The sequence below is a fragment of the Macaca thibetana genome, chromosome 1 (genome assembly GCF_024542745.1).
Source record: "Macaca thibetana thibetana isolate TM-01 chromosome 1, ASM2454274v1, whole genome shotgun sequence".
In the NCBI taxonomy this organism is placed as follows: Eukaryota; Metazoa; Chordata; class Mammalia; order Primates; family Cercopithecidae; genus Macaca; species Macaca thibetana.
In genome coordinates this window covers 189,680,852-189,696,771 of record NC_065578.1, presented here as the reverse complement: position 1 = coordinate 189,696,771, position 15,920 = coordinate 189,680,852, and the positions used below count along the sequence as shown (strand labels likewise).

General features: G+C 39.5%; 1 protein-coding gene across 5 annotated transcripts in view; it reads right to left on the bottom strand.

Annotated features, from left to right (window-relative positions):
- Nucleotides 1-15,920, bottom strand: part of SLC9C2 (solute carrier family 9 member C2 (putative)) — a 100,301-nt gene that overhangs the window by 35,678 nt on the left and 48,703 nt on the right. For all 5 annotated transcript variants that reach the window (XM_050767721.1, XM_050767710.1, XM_050767753.1 and 2 more), the window contains 3 exons: nt 11,622-11,785; nt 10,910-11,005; nt 219-316 (listed from right to left, as the gene is read on the bottom strand). In XM_050767721.1, coding sequence (XP_050623678.1) covers nt 219-316; nt 10,910-11,005; nt 11,622-11,785 — 358 coding nt within the window. The remainder of the gene's footprint in view (nt 1-218; nt 317-10,909; nt 11,006-11,621; nt 11,786-15,920) is intronic.

Below are 15,920 nucleotides of genomic sequence, written 5' to 3'. Positions count from 1 at the left end.
CAAGGTTATAAAACTTCAGGGAAAAAAAAAATAAACAAAATAAAAAGTAGATGGATAGATGGATGGAAGGACAGACAGATGAACAGACAGAAGATGGATAGATATAGATACGTGAAATAATAGATTGATCAATCTGGACATTTAATTCTCATTTTATTCATTCTTCATCATATAGCCATTCAATTTTGGAATATCAATTAAAGAAGTGTTATACTTACTTTCCTTGGGTGGAGTAATAGCATTTTGCCGCACCAATTAATATCCGGGCTGCCTCTATTTCAAGAATTCCATTGTTACGCTGTTTTTCAAAGCTACTCTAAACATACATTAAATGAAGAAAACAAAAGATTAAGACATAAATGGAATGTATTCTTCTTAACCCTTACATAGCCCTCACTATTATTACTGAACTCAATATATCAAAATATGCTATTACAAAAAATTATATAGTAGGAAATAAATTTCATTCAATGCAAATGTTTACAGAATACTCATTTTTATAAAGTACAGTCCTGAATGTTACAAGAGATAAAAAGGGTCTTAGCTTTCTAGAGACTCAAAATGTATACCACTCAGCCAGGCATGGTGGCTCACTTTGGGAGGTCGAGGCAGGGGGATCACTTGAGTCCAGGAGTTCAAGACCAGTCTGGGCAATATGGTGAAACCCCCCATCTCTACTAAAAATACAAAATTAGCCAGGCATGGTGGCGCATGCCTGTAATCCCACCTACTCAGGAGGCTACGGCAGGAGAATCACTTGAACCCAGGAGGCAGAGGTTGCGGTGAGCCGAGATCACGCCATTGCACTCCAGCCTGGGCAACAGAGTGACACTCCATTTCAAAAAAAAAAAAATATATATATATATACACACACACACACACACACATATATACACAACTCAAAGAGTTTACTTCAGTAATATAAATAGCATCAGTAGCATCATCTTTTTATAGCAGAATAGAGCGTGCAAAATATTAATTCTAAGTGTAACTAATCATTTCAGTCCCACATGGAACCATCAAAAGAAAAATATAGGCTGTATTATTGTGTCAATCCTCCCCCTAAAATAGCAGAAAAATTATAGCTTCTACATGACACTGGCATTACATTCAGAGGTTAGCATTACCTCCTGGAACTGATGCCTACATTTCCTCACATACTGACCATATACTTCGCCTATCCATTGTTTAGAAACGTTGGCTCCAAGCGCTACTGCATTTAACATATTTTCTCAAGTCTTAAAATTCGAGGGATGATAGTCATTTCAGGAAAGGAGAGAATTCGCGCCATTTATATCTCAAGACAATTCTCATTCACTCATTAGCTCCTTTTCCAGAAGATAGAAAAATGAACCACCAGTAACAGCTTTGATAAAGGATATGCAAATTCTGAAGCTGCCTTCCAAAGGGTATGGGGCAATGGCCAGGCGCTCTCTACTCTGAGGGTTACCAGAGCACTTAGCGGATTTCTCCAAATTGCAAGCCTCCGTGATGGCCCTGGTAGGATGTCCACTGTGAGAAAAGTATGTCCCAGAAGCTCAGTCCTGAGGCCTACCTCTAGTATTTACACTTGTAGTGTTTCCAGGCATGCCCATCAAGAAGTAGGCCTGGATCAAGAAAATTATGATTTACTAATATGATGGATTGTTTATTTATTCATTCATCCTTTGAACAAATGTTTATTAAATGCCTACTCTGTTCCAAGCCCCGTTTTAGGGCAATGAAGGTATAATCCAAGGCTTTAAGGGGTTTACAATCCAGTGGGGCAGGGGAAAAGTTAGATGCATATATGATAAAGCAAGAAATTAAGGGGATAACATTCAGCACAGGGTGTTAATCAAACTTGATGTGGAGATGGGATCAGAGAGAGTTTCTTGGAGGAGATGATACCTCAATTGAGTTTTAAGGAGAAGTACAATTATCCAGATGAAGAACGGTGGTGGGGCGAGCAGAGTGAAGAAAGAGGTGGGCACAGGGTGGCATCTCTGGTGCACGTACAGAGGTGAAAAACAGTATGCTGCGTGCGGTAAAAGACAAGTTGTGGGGCACAGCATCAGTCAGAGAAACAGAGGCCAGATTTTAAAATATCTTGTATATTGCACTTTGACTTAATTTCATAGGTAAACTTTTCTTGGAATGTGATATACTCATTCTGTGAGATACTCCTTCAGTCCCAATGCCTGAAAAACTATGCAGGGCAGGGGAAAGGGTAAGGAAATGTTGCACTCAATAGTCCCTCTTGGAGAAGCTCAATGTATATTAGCATATTAAAAATTCTGAGAAGTTCTACAAGAAGTTCTAAAAGAAACCAATTTAACTTTATTTAAGCCACCATTTCCCAAAGTAATTTGAGCATGGAAACTTCATTTTTCATGCTGTTTCTATTAACATCCCATGGAATAAGTGTTCTTTGGAACTCACAATGGAAAATGTAGGCACTGAGGAGTCATTTAGGGTTTTAAGCAGGAAGGAGGTATAGTCACATGTCTTTTAGTAAGTCACTGTAACTTGAGAATGGAAATATTGGAGGCAAGTGGACCAGTTGAAGGTTACCGTCTGGACAAGAGATTATGATAGCCTAAATTAACATTCATGAGGACAGAAAGGGGTGTATTTGACAAATATTTAGAAGGTAAGATTGATAGAGCTTGGAGAAGGGTAGAGGAAGAGGACTGACTCCAGCAACCAATGGTCTAATTCACTAACACTTGGAATATAACAGTAGGCTTGGGATGAGTTCAATATGGATTTGAGGTAGAGTGAAAGGAGAAGCTGTCTAGCCACCACTGGATTCATGAGTCTAAAGAGTTGGTGTTGAAAGGTGTGGAAGGAAGATTATAGATTTGTAGAGCATCTATGCATAGTGTTAAAATCATGAGCCTAGCTGGGAATAAAGAAGGAGAGACTATAAAGTAAGAACAATGGACAGAGTTAATTGTCCTGAGGTGCACCAACATTAAAGGGTTAAAAAGAGTTCATAGAGGAGACTGAAAAGGAAAGGGGTAACAAACACAGGAAGAACGCCAGAGTAGAAGGTACTGTTAGGAAAGCTATTCAAAAATAGCATGAAGCAAGTCCTTCCATGGGACTGTTGGTTTTAAAAAGTAAATGTGGTAGGTCATTATAACAATGACTGCAGTGTGTCATGCCTCCCTGTGTCCATGCCCACTTTGCAACTGGCATCACTGTTTCCCCATTAAGAGGTGTAATCTACTTTTCTACTCATTGACTCTGGGCGGGCTTTGTGATTTGCTTTAACTAATAAAACGGGGGTAAAAATGACATTGTTCAGGCTCCAGAGCCTGGAACTTAAGAGGCTTTGTGGCTTTCCCTCTCACCCTGTTGAATCCCAGAGACCATGCTGTGAAGAAGCCCAGTCCAGCCAACTATAGAGAATAGGCCATAGAGGGGAGAAACAAAGCACCTTGGGAGACAATTAGCATCAGCTGCCAAACCCTCCGACCATAGCCGATCTAGGAAATGACCACAGGCATATGAGTGATCCAAAATGAGACCAAGAGTAGAATCACCCGGATTGCCAACACACAGAACCTTGAGAAATAATAAATCATTGTTTTAAGCCACCAAGTTCAGGGTTGGTTGGTTAAACAGCAGAAGCTGACTAAAACAGGAAAAATCAGTATCAAGTGTGGAGAACCTCCAGAAATTAAAACACACTGCGTTAGCTTTGGAAATGGGTGGTGGGCAGAGGTAGGGGGGCAGTGAGAAGACTGTTAGTGGAAGCTGGAGAAGCAGTGGGGAAACTACAGCAGGAGACTGGAGGGAGGCAGCCATGCTACCAAAAGGCAGTACCACTGACCAGGCTGTCACCTGAGGCAACGTGGAAGACAGAAAATGTACCTCATGAATCTGCTAAGAAGATTTCTAGATTTCTAATATTCCAGGAATATTAAAAGTACTGCCTTTTTTAGCTTCATATAACAAGATAGAGAAAGACAGAAACTGGGATAAAACAAAGAGAAATAGTTCAGTCTTAAAGCAGAACTTAGAGAAAATATAGAAGCCATGATTTGCCAAGTTGGAAACTAAACGTGTTTCTCATCTGTGGTTTCTCCAGCTGGCAAAGATCTAAAAGTAAAGACCAAAACATGCCAAATTGTAAAGAGCATCACTGCTGAGAAGAAACTGCGTCAACTAACGGGCAAAATAACTGGCTAACATCATAATGACAGGATCAAATTCACATATAACAATATTAACCTTAAAAGTAAGTGGGCTAAATGTCCCAATTAAAAGACACAGAATGGCAAATTGGATAAAGAGTCACAAGACTCAATGGTGTGCTATATTCAGGAGACCCATCTCATGTGCAGAGACACACATACACTCAAAATAAAGGGATGGAGGAAGATCTACCAAGCAAATGGAAAGCAAAAAAAAAAAAAAAAAAAAAAAAAAGGAAAAGAAAAAGCAGGGGTTGCAATACTAGTCCCTGATAAAACAGACTTTAAACCAACAAAGATCAAAAGAGACAAAGAAGGCCATTACATAATGGTAAAGGGATCAATTCAACAAGAAGAGCTAACTATCCTAAATATATATGCACCCAATACAGGAGCACCAGATTCATAAAGCAAGTCCTCGGAGACCTACAAAGAGACTTAGAATCCCACACAATAATAATGGGAGACTTTAACACTCCACTGTCAATATTAGACAGATCAACAAGACAGATGGTTAACAAGGATATCCAGGACTTGAACTCAGTTCTGTACCAAGCGGATCTAATAGACATCTACAGAACTCTCCACCCCAAATCAACAGAATATACATTCTTCATAGCACCACATCACACTTATTCCAAAATTGACCACACAGTTGAAAGTAAAGCACTCCTCAGCAAATGTAAAAGAACAGAAATCACAACAAACTGTCTCTCAGACCACAGTGCAATCAAATTAGAACTCAGGATTAAGAAACTCACTCAAAACTGCACAACTACATAGAAACTGAATAACCAGCTCCTGAATGTCTACTGGGTAAATTTTTAAAATGAAAGCAGAAATAAATATGTTCTTTGAAACCAATGAGAACAAAGACACAACATACCAGAACCTCTGGGACACATTTAAAGCAGTGTGTAGAGGAAAATTTATAGCACTAAATGCCCACAAGAGAAAGCAGGAAAGATCTAAAATCAACACCCTAACATCACGATTAAAAGAAATAGAGAAACAAGAGCAAACACATTCAAAAGCTAGCAGAAAGCAAGAAATAACTAAGGTCAGAGCAGAACTGAAGGAGATAGAGACACAAAAAACCTTCAAAAAATCAATGAATCCAGGAGCTGGTTTTTTTAAAAGATCAACAAAATCGATAGACCGCTAGCAAGACTAATAAAGAAGAAAAAAGAGAAGAATCAAATAGTCACAAAAAAAGTGATAAAGGTGATATCAGCACCGATCCCACAGAAATACAAACTACCATCAGAGAATACTATAAACACCCCTACGCAAATAAACTAGAAAATTTAGAAGAAATGGATAAATTCCTGGACACCTACACCCTCCCAAGACTAAACCAAAAAGAAGTTGAATTGCTGAATAGACCAATAACAGGATCTGACATTCAGGCAATAATTAATAGCCTACCAACCAAAAAAAGTCCAACACCAGATTCATAGTCGAATTCTACCAGAGGTACAAAGAGCAGCTGGTAACATTCCTTCTGAAACTATTCCAATCAATGGAAAAAGAGAGAATCCTCCCTAATTCATTTTATGAGGCCAGCATCATCCTGATACCAACCTGGCAGAGACACAAGAAAAAAAGAGAATTTTAGACCAATATCCCTGATGAACATCGAAGCAAAAATCCTCAATAAAATACTGGCAAACTGAATCCAGCAGCACATCAAAAAGTTTATCCACCAAGATCAAAGTGGCTTCATCCCTGGAATGCAAGCCTGGTTCAACATACGCAAATCAATAAATGTAATCCATCACATAAACAGAACCAAAGACAAAAACCACATGATTATCTCAATAGATGCAGAAAAGACCCTCAACAAAATTCAACAGCCCTACATGCTAAAAACTCTCAAAAAATGAGGTATTGATGGAATGTATCTCAAAATAATAAAAGCTATTCATGACAAACCCACAGCCAGTATCATACTCAATGGGAAAAACTGGAAGCATTCCCTTTGAAAACTGGCACAAGACAGGGATCCCCTCTCTCACCACTCCTATTCAACATAGTGTTGGAAGTTCTGGCCAGGGCAATCAGGCAAGAGAAAGAAATAAAGGGTATTTGATTAGGAAAAGAGGAAGTCAAATTGTCCCTGTTTGCAGATAACATGATTGCATAGTTAGAAAACCCCATTGTCTCAGCCCAAAATCTCCTTAAGCTGATAAGCAACTTCAGCAAAGTCTCAGGATACAAAATCAATGTGCAAAAATCACAAGCATTCCTATACACCAATAACAGAGAAACAGAGAGTCAAATCATGAGTGAACTCTCATTTACAATTGCTACCAAGAGAATAAAATACCTAGGAATCCAATTTACAAGCGATGTGAAGGACCTCTTCAAGGAGAACTACAAACCACTGCTCAACGAAATAAAAGAAGACACAAACAAATGGAAGAACATTCCATGCTCATGGATAGGAAGAATAAATATCGTGAAAATTGCCATACTACCCAAGGTAATTTATAGATTCAATGACATCCCCATCAAGGTACCAATGACTTTCTTCACAGAATTGGAAAAAACTACTTTAAAGTTCATATGGAACCAAAAAAGAGCCCACATTGCCAAGACAATCCTAAGCAAAATGAACAAAGCTGGAAGCATCACACTACCTAACTTCAAACTATACTACAAGGCTACAGTAACCAAAACAGCATGGTACTGGTACCAAAACAGAGGAATAGGCCAATGGAACAGAACAGAACCCTCAGAAATAACACCACACATCTACAACCATCTGATCTTTGACAAACCTGACAAAAACAAGAAATAGGGAAAGGATTCCCTATTTAATAAATGGTGCTGGGGAAACTGGCTAGCCCTATGTAGAAAGCTGAAACTGGATCCCTTCCTTACACCTTGTACAAAAATTCATTCAAGATGGATTAAAGACTTAAATATTAGACCTAAAAACTATAAAAACCCCAGAAGGAAACCTAGGCAAACCATTCAGGGCATAGGCATGGGCAAGGACTTCATGACCAAAACACCAAAAGCAATGGCAACAAAAGCCAAAATAGACAAATGGGATCTAATTAAACTAAAGAGCTTCTGTATGGCAAAAGAAACTACCATCAGAGTGAACAGGCAACCTACAGAATGGGAGAACATTTTTGCAATCTACCCATTTGACAAAGGGCTAATATCTAGAATCTACAAAGAACTTAAACAAATTTACAAGAAAAAAAATCAAAAAACCCCATCACAAAGTGGGCAAAGGATATGAACAGACACTTCTCTAAAGAAGACATTTATGCAGCCAACAGACACATGAAAAAATGCTCATCATCACTGCTCATCAGAGAAATGCAAATCAAAACCACAATGAGATACCATCTCCCACCACTTAGAATGATGATCATTAAAAAGTCAGGAAACAACAGGTACTGGAGAGGATGTGGAGAATTATGAATGCTCTTACACTGTTGGTGGGACTGTAAACTAGTTCAACCATTGTTGAAGACAGTGTGGCAATTCCTCGAGGATCTAGAACCAGAAATACCATTTGATCCAGCAATCCCATTACTGGGTATATACCCAAAGCATTATAACTCATGCTACTATAAAGACACATGCACTCTATGTTTATTGTGGCACTATTCAGCATAGCAAAGACTTGGAACCAACCCAAATGTCCATCAATGATAGACTGGATTAAGGAAATGTGGCACATATACACCATGGAATACTATGCAGCCATAAGAAATGATGAGTTCATGTCCTTTGTATGGACATAGATGAAGCTGGAAACCATCATTTTCAACAAACTATCACAAGGACAAAAAACCAAACACCGCATGTTCTCACTCATAGGTGAGAATTGAACAATGAGAACACTTGGACACAGGGCGGGGAACATCACACACCAGGGCCTGTCGTGGGGTGAGGAGATAGAGGAGGGATAGCATTAGGAGAAATACCTAATGTAAATGACGAGTTAATGGGTGCAGCAAACCAACATGGCACATGTATACGTATGTAACAAACCTGCACATTTGTGCACATGTACCCTAGAACTTAAAGTATAATTAAAAAAAAAAAAAAAAAAGGACCAAATCCAGGGTGCTGCCAGTAAAATATGGCCTCAGCTTCCAAATCAAATCAAGGGTGTGGCTGAAGGCCCTTTGTTAAGACCACCCAAAGATTCAAGGTTGAACTTCGTCTACCTTCTCAACAAGACTAAAGGCCACCTCAGACTCATATCTGTATTGTCTGACACAGTCAACAGTCTACCTGATAAGAAATTGTGAAGTGGGGTGGACTAAACCAGAGTCATTGAAAACAAACAGTTTTTACGGTAATTGTGCTAGATTGGACAAAAAGGGACAGAGACAGTTCTAAGAGAATATAAACCTCTCAGTTTCCTACAGGCAGAAATCAAACTGAGAAAGTCACTTGGCTACAAGCATGGATTATTTCCCACGGAAATAGAAAGAATGAGGAGAATTGGTACGTGTGCACAGATGGATTTCAGAATTGCCATGGACCAATAATTTCTCAAGCCATCCCATTCTTCCCCGTCTTAAACAGTGGTATCTGTTGATCATCACTGAATACTGGGTGTCTGGGGGGCAGATAACTTGTCTTTTTAGTTCACAGGTCTCTAGATCAAGAGGAGTCACACTTCAGGAGAGGCAACCAAGGAGCCTCTCACCTGGATTGCAGATCATGAGATACTGGACTTTGAGTCTGATGGCAAATAGGATGTAGCTTTTTGGATTCTTAGAAAAGGGTGAGTCTGTTTTACATGTAGGAGGGGTAGAAATATTGTGGCCAGTGGGCAAACTGTGGAACAGTAAATATGGCCACAAATTCTGTGTATGTCTTACTATTAAGAGGTTGAGTCTATTGCCCCACCCCTTGACTTGAGGCAGCCTCATCCACAAGTCTGGAAGTTAGGTACTGGCCCTTTTGCCTCAGTTTTCCTCTAGGTGGCTTCTCATTCTTCAGAGGCTAGGTCATCTTCTTTGCATGGCAGTCTCAGGGTGGCATTCAGTGTGGAAAAAAGGTAGAAGCTACAAATCCTCTCAATGCCTAGGCTCCAGAATGTTCACAAAGCCACTTTTGCCATATTTTATGCTCAAAACAAATCACAAGAACAGCCCAAATTCAAGGGGTAGGATAAAGATACCACTTTTTAACAGGAGGCTCTGCAAAGAATTTGTGGCCATATGGAACTTTCTACTGTGGATGAGAGCCTTTCAAACTCTGAGAATATGTTAAACTAAGTATAGAAATGTTTAAAAGAATGAAAATAATTTCTTAAGAAGAAATATGTTCTTCAAGCTGGGAGTGGTGGCTCACACCTGTAATCCCAGTTCTTTGGGAGGCTGAGGTGGGCAGATCACTTGAGGCCGGGAGTTTGAGACCAACCTGGCCAACGTGCCAAAATCCCATCTCTACTAAAAATACAAAAATTAGCTGGGCATGGTGGCACGCACTTGTAATTCCAGGTACTAGGGAGGCTGAGGCCCAAGAATCTCTTGAACCCAGGAGGCGGAGGTTTCAGTGAGTCAAGATCATGCTACTGTACTCCAGTCTGGATGACAGAGCCAGACTCTGTCTCTAAATAAATAAATAAATAAATAAATAAGAAGAAATATATTCTTCAACAGAAAAAAAATGAAAGCAAAAAGAAGGAATTTATATATTAGTAGAGATTTGAAGGACATATCAGTTCACTGCAATGTGTGGACTTTACTGGAATTCAATTTGAAAATATAAACTGTAAAAATAAGTATTTGTCACATTTTTGAGACAATTGGAAATCTTACCACTGACTCGATATTTGATGTTATTAAGGAATTATTATTCATGTTTAAGTATAATGTTAGTATTTTATGTTTTTAAAAATACTTTAAAATTTAAAGATATATACTGAATATTTACAGATGAAATGATATGCCATGTATGATTTGTTTCAAACTAATACATAAGATGGGGGTTAGGATGCAGCAGGTATCGGTCACATGTGGATGGTTTTTAAGGTTGGATGATAGGTACATGAGGATTTATTACACTATTCTATCTACTTTTGCATATGTTAGGAATTCTTAATATTGACAATAAATTTTAAAAAGAAACTAAAAAGGAATTCCAGGCATAATTAGTATTTTATATACATTTTATATTGAATAAAATTTGTTCTATTTGATTATAACTCCAGTTTAAAATGTATAATTTGATAAGCTGGTGTAAACTTGATTTTACCAGGTAATCTTCCTGTATTTATATTAGAACATTTAAATATTAGTATTACAACATTACAAGAGAATTTTTGATTCATCAGATTTATTTTAGCTTCTTGTATCTCTAACAGCTATATTAGCACTTGAGAGAATTTTGTATAAATGGAACTCAGATATGTTACATTTATAAAAGCAATTTAAATATTTGAAAATGTTTAATTATCTGGTATGTAAATAGCACCAAACATTATTCTAAGGGCCCTCAAAAGTGACTGCTAAAATTTGCCAGACATAGAAACAGGATAACAAGATTTGTGTCTTAAACTTAAAGCCTCAGGAAGAAGGAAATTTTTTATTTTTTGACTTTAACAAATCACACATTAATTTTAACAATCAACAGACTGTCAGAAGATGAAGAAAAGTTTTCAAGTCATCTGAAAATCATACACCAGGATTAAAGACATTGCAAGACCAGAAATTTTAAAACATTATGTGAACAGCACCAACCATTTGTATTGTAGCTACATGCAATCTGGCTTCTTCTATTAAAGCTTCATCTGTTGTGGATTCCATCTTCATATCCTTATGTGAAACGTGGGAAGACTGAAACGTACCAGACGACATTTTAAAACATAAAGAGATAAAGTTAAAAATAAGTAAAAATGATTAGGAACTGGCAAGTGCTACTCTCAACAAAGATTCCAGTAATTCAAAGTAGAATTGCTAGAATGAAGAGCTGTGTATAACTTGCGTAATGTTTTTTCATGTAAGAAGTGTTGCCTTCAATTGTGCTAAAGGAAATATTCATTTGGGGAGATTTATATCCCAAATTCTTCTCTAAACTTATCTATATGCTTGACTGCTCTCTAAATCAGCCCGTGTTTTCTGCTTTTTATAACACTCCTACCAGGAGAGAATTCTCAGTATCTTAAGCCACTAAAAACATTGTCTTGGCAGAGGCCATTGATTGGTACTCAACCAGCCAGATCGTAAAAACATCCATTCTCCTGGTATTTGGCAAATAAAGCTGGATAACCAAGACCTTCTCTTTAGAGACAGAATTCAAACTCATTTCACCAAAATAGCAAAGCCAGTAACTCTCTCCCCTCAGTTTTCTGACGTTTAATTAGCAGAATCAGGTCTTTAACAATAGACTAAAGCAAGCGAGGCAGACCAAGGGAAGGAAAGGAAAACTACTTCTTGCCAGGTATCAACTCACAGGAATGTATTCGATCCTCGTTTTATCTTCTACTAAGGTCCAATTAACATTTGTCAAAATTTTTTCTCCTTTAGATAAACTTATTGTATTCTGTACTATCTCCTGTATGTGCTGAGTGGCATTTTGCAAGGCCATTTGTCTTGGGAGGGAAAGAACACACAAATCTGTGACAAAGACAAAAGCAAAGGCCTTAATAGAGTACAGTGATGACTGCAAGGGAAAGCAAAAAAGTGTTGCATGATTATGTAGTGAAATCTTGAGATCACCTGCAAACCAGAGTGGTTAGAGCAAGGACAATTTTTCATACAAAACTTTCCAGAAGATTACCGAACTATTTGTTTCTTTTTGGCTGTATAGCTCAACTTTATCTGACTCAACTGCTAAAAAATGTTTATTAGTTTCCCTGCTTTCCCTATAGCTAAAGACATGACTATTTCAACGCACCCAATCCATATTTCTCAAAGTGTAAAGGGTACAGGTGGAAGGGCTGCCTATTAAACTATGCAAATTCCTGGGTTCTACTCCATACCTACAGAATCAGATTGGCCTGAAGATTTACATTTTAACAAGTTCTCCAATTGTTTCTTATACTGTACATAATAACATTTAAAGGCCAGTGCAATAGAGATCCCTCAAATTTAACATCTCTGTTTTCTGGCCAGTGAATCAATATGTTCAAAATGTGTAGCATTTTGCATTTTCTTGAGGTTTCTATAAGGTTCACTTACCAAAGAGAAGAGTTTAATGAGTAAATGAGCTTAGTCTACTTACTCACAGTTCCATCTCAATAAAGCTGTTCTCTCCTTATATTGCATACGAAATGTCTCTTCAAGGGCTAAATGGCTTCTAAATATTTCAGTGTAACTTTATTTCACTCTCTGTGGGACACTGGGTACAATGGAGTGATTTGAAGTTTGGGGGATCCAGAAAGGTCTGCAGGGATAGCCCTCTCAAGCATCAGAATCAGTTCACTGTAACCCAGAGCACAGAGGCATCTGACTGCCTGCTGCCTTGGATTTAAAATTCCCAGGGCTAAGACCACACAAGGAGAAAATGTATTCGTTTGCCCAATTAGATACCAACCATATGATGGGGCAACAGCCACTTTCCAGTTACTCAGCGGAAGTATGAAGGCATGTGGGCTACTTGGTGGCACCAGTACATCTGAATGTACTCCCAGTGTTTAAGATAATCCTGGAAGAGTATGAGGAGGGATCGCTTAAAAGCATTAGACCAGATGGAAGGAGTTGGTTTGAGCCTCTGACTGATAAAACTCAAATCCGACAAGCAGCTGTTAAATGTGTACCACATGGTATTTCTAGAAAGAATGAACATTGAAAAGATAAAGTACTTGCTATATAATCTTTATTCCAGAGTGAGTTAAAAGAAATTCTGAAGCTTGGTTAATACAACCAAAAATTTATAGAGGGGGAAAAAAAGAAACAAGAGAAAAAAAGCATTGTCATGGTAGTAAAATCCCTCACTGTTCTCACTTTTGAATACAGAGTAGGAAGAATCACAAGAAAGGAAGCATGAGAGAAACCCACATATTTTGTCTTCAAAAAAGAGAGCCAACTGGGTCCGGATCCCTGGCAGCCAAAGGGATTTGGTGGGAAGGAAAGTGTGAGCAAGACTTCAGGCATCAAATTCACTTCACTCATGCTGCCTTGTGAGCTTTTGCCAATCCAAGCACAGCTTTTCACTATAAACAATAACCCGAGACCATGCACGGTGGCTCACACCTATAATTTCCACACTTTGGGATGCCAGGGCAGGAGAATCCCTTGAGCCCAGGAATTCAAGACCAACCAGGGCAATATAGTCAGACCCTGTTTCTACCAAAAAAGAAAGAAAAAAAAATGAGTTGGGTGTGGTGGTGCAAACCAGTAGTCTCAGCTATTTGGGAGGCTGAGGCAAGAGGATCACTCGAGTCCAAGAGGTCCAGGCTGCAGCGAGCCATAATCACACCACTGCATTGCAGCCTGGGTGACAGAGTGAGACTCTGTTTTTTTTGTTTTGTTTTGTTTTGTTTTTTTGAGGTGGAGTTTTGCTCTATCACCAGGCTGGAGTGCAGTGGCACAGTCTCGGCTCACTGCAACCTCCACCTCCCAGGTTCAAGTGATTCTCCTGCCTCAGCCTCCCAAGTAGCTGGGACTACTGGCACGTACCACCACGCCCAGCTAATTTTTGTATTTTTAGTATAGACGGGGTTTCACCATGTTGGCTAGGATGATCTCGATCTTTTGACCTCGTGATCTGCCTGCCTTGGCCTTCCTAAGTGCTGAGATTACAGGCGTGAGCCACCGCACCCGGCCCTGTATAATTTTTTTTAAATGAAGAAGAACAAACACAGCCTGTTGGGGTGGTGAGCACCTGTAGTCCCAGCTACTCTGGAGGCTGAACCCAGGAATTTGAGACCAGCCTGGGCAAGATAGTGAGCTGTCAAAAGAGAGAGAGAGAGACAGAGAGAGAGAAGGAAGGAAGGAAGGAAGGAAGGAAGGAAGGAAGGAAGGAAGGAAGGAAGGAAGGAAGGAAGGAAGGAAGGAAGGAAGGAAGGAAGGAAGGAAGGAGAAGGAAAGAAAGGAAGGAAGGAAAGGGAAGGGAGGAGAGGGGAAGGGAGGGGAAGGGAAGGGAGGGGAAAGGAGGGGAGGGAAGGGGAACAGAGGGGAGGGGAGGGGAAGGAAGGGGAAGAGAAGGGAGGGAAAGGGAGGGGAAGGAGGGGAGGGGAGGGGAAGGGAGTGGAAGGGAGGGGAAGAGAGGGGAAGGGAGGGGAAGGGAGGGGAAGGAAGGGGAAGAGAAGGGGAGGGAAAGGGAGGGGAAGGAGGGGAGGGGAAGGGAGGGGAAGGGAGGGGAAGGGAGGGGAAGGGAGGGGAAGAGAGGGGTCCATAACTGGGGAAAAAGGAGAGCTGCCTAAAATCTGCCCCATGTACTAGCCTCACTCAACCATTGGAGCCCTTTGCTTTGAGGTGGGCTGTCACAGGAAGTTCTGCAACAGTGTTTTGGGGCACAGTTCTAAGAATGTGCAGGACTTTCTGAAAACACCCAAGCAGAACAGTGTTGACTCTTATGAGTAGAACAGGATAAATATATCAGGCTACTGCCATATTTAGAACAACTCTCCTTCAACATTATCCTTCCTTTGCCCTCATTAGTTCCATGCTCTACAAGAAACCTTTTGATTACCAATCTGGTTTATCACAAAAATTGGTATCAGAAGTGAATACTGTGATAATGGTCACAAAAATTTCACACATAGAAATTCATCCTCATTATAAACTAGTAAATCGACCTTCTGGTTTATTGATGAATCTGTGAGTGTGGTGCAGTCATGTCTTGTTTCATCATGCTTTACCTTATTGTGCTTTGCAGATATTGCAGTTTTTACAAATTGAAGGTCTGTGGCAACTGTGCATCTAGCAAGTCTATCAGCACCATTTTTCCAACAGTATGTCCTCGCTTCATGTCTCTGTATCTACATTTTGGTAATTCTCACAATATTTCAAACTTTTTCGTTATTATTATATCCATGATGGTGATATGTGATCAGTAATCTTTGATATTACTAATGTAATTGTGTTGGGGCACCACAAACTGCACCCACATAACACAACAATCAGTAAGTGTGTGTTCTGACTGCCCCTCAGACTGGCCATTTCTGCATCTCTCTCTCGCTCTCTCCTTGGACCTCACTATTCCCTGAGACACACAATATTGAAATTAGGCTAATTAATAACCCTACAATGGCTTCTAAGTGTTCAAGTGAAAGGAAGAGTCACATGTCTCTCACTTTAAATTAGAAACTAGAAATGATTAAATTTAGTGAGGAAAGCAGGTTGAAAGCCAAGATAAGCCAAGCACTAGGCCTTTTGCACTAGTCAGCCAAGTTGTGAGTGGAAAGAAAAATCTCTTGAAGGAAATTAAAAGTGCTACTCTGGTGAACACACAAATGATAAGAAGGCAAAACAGCCTTATTGCTGATATGGAGAAAGATTGAGTGCTCTGAATAGAAAATCAAACCAACACAACATTCCCTTTAGCCAAAATCTAATCTGGAGCAAGGCCCTAACTCTCTTCAGTTCTATGAAGGCTAAGAGGGGTGAGGAAGCTGCAGAAGAAAAGTTAGAAACTAGCAGAGGTTGGTTCATGAGGTTAAAGGAAAGAAGTCATCTCCATCACATAAAAGTGCAAAGTGAAGCAGCAAGGGCTGATGTAGAAGCTGCAGCAAGTTATCCAGAAGATCTAGCTAAGATCATTGATGAAGGTGATTTTCAATGTAGATTTCAATGTAGATTCAGCAGA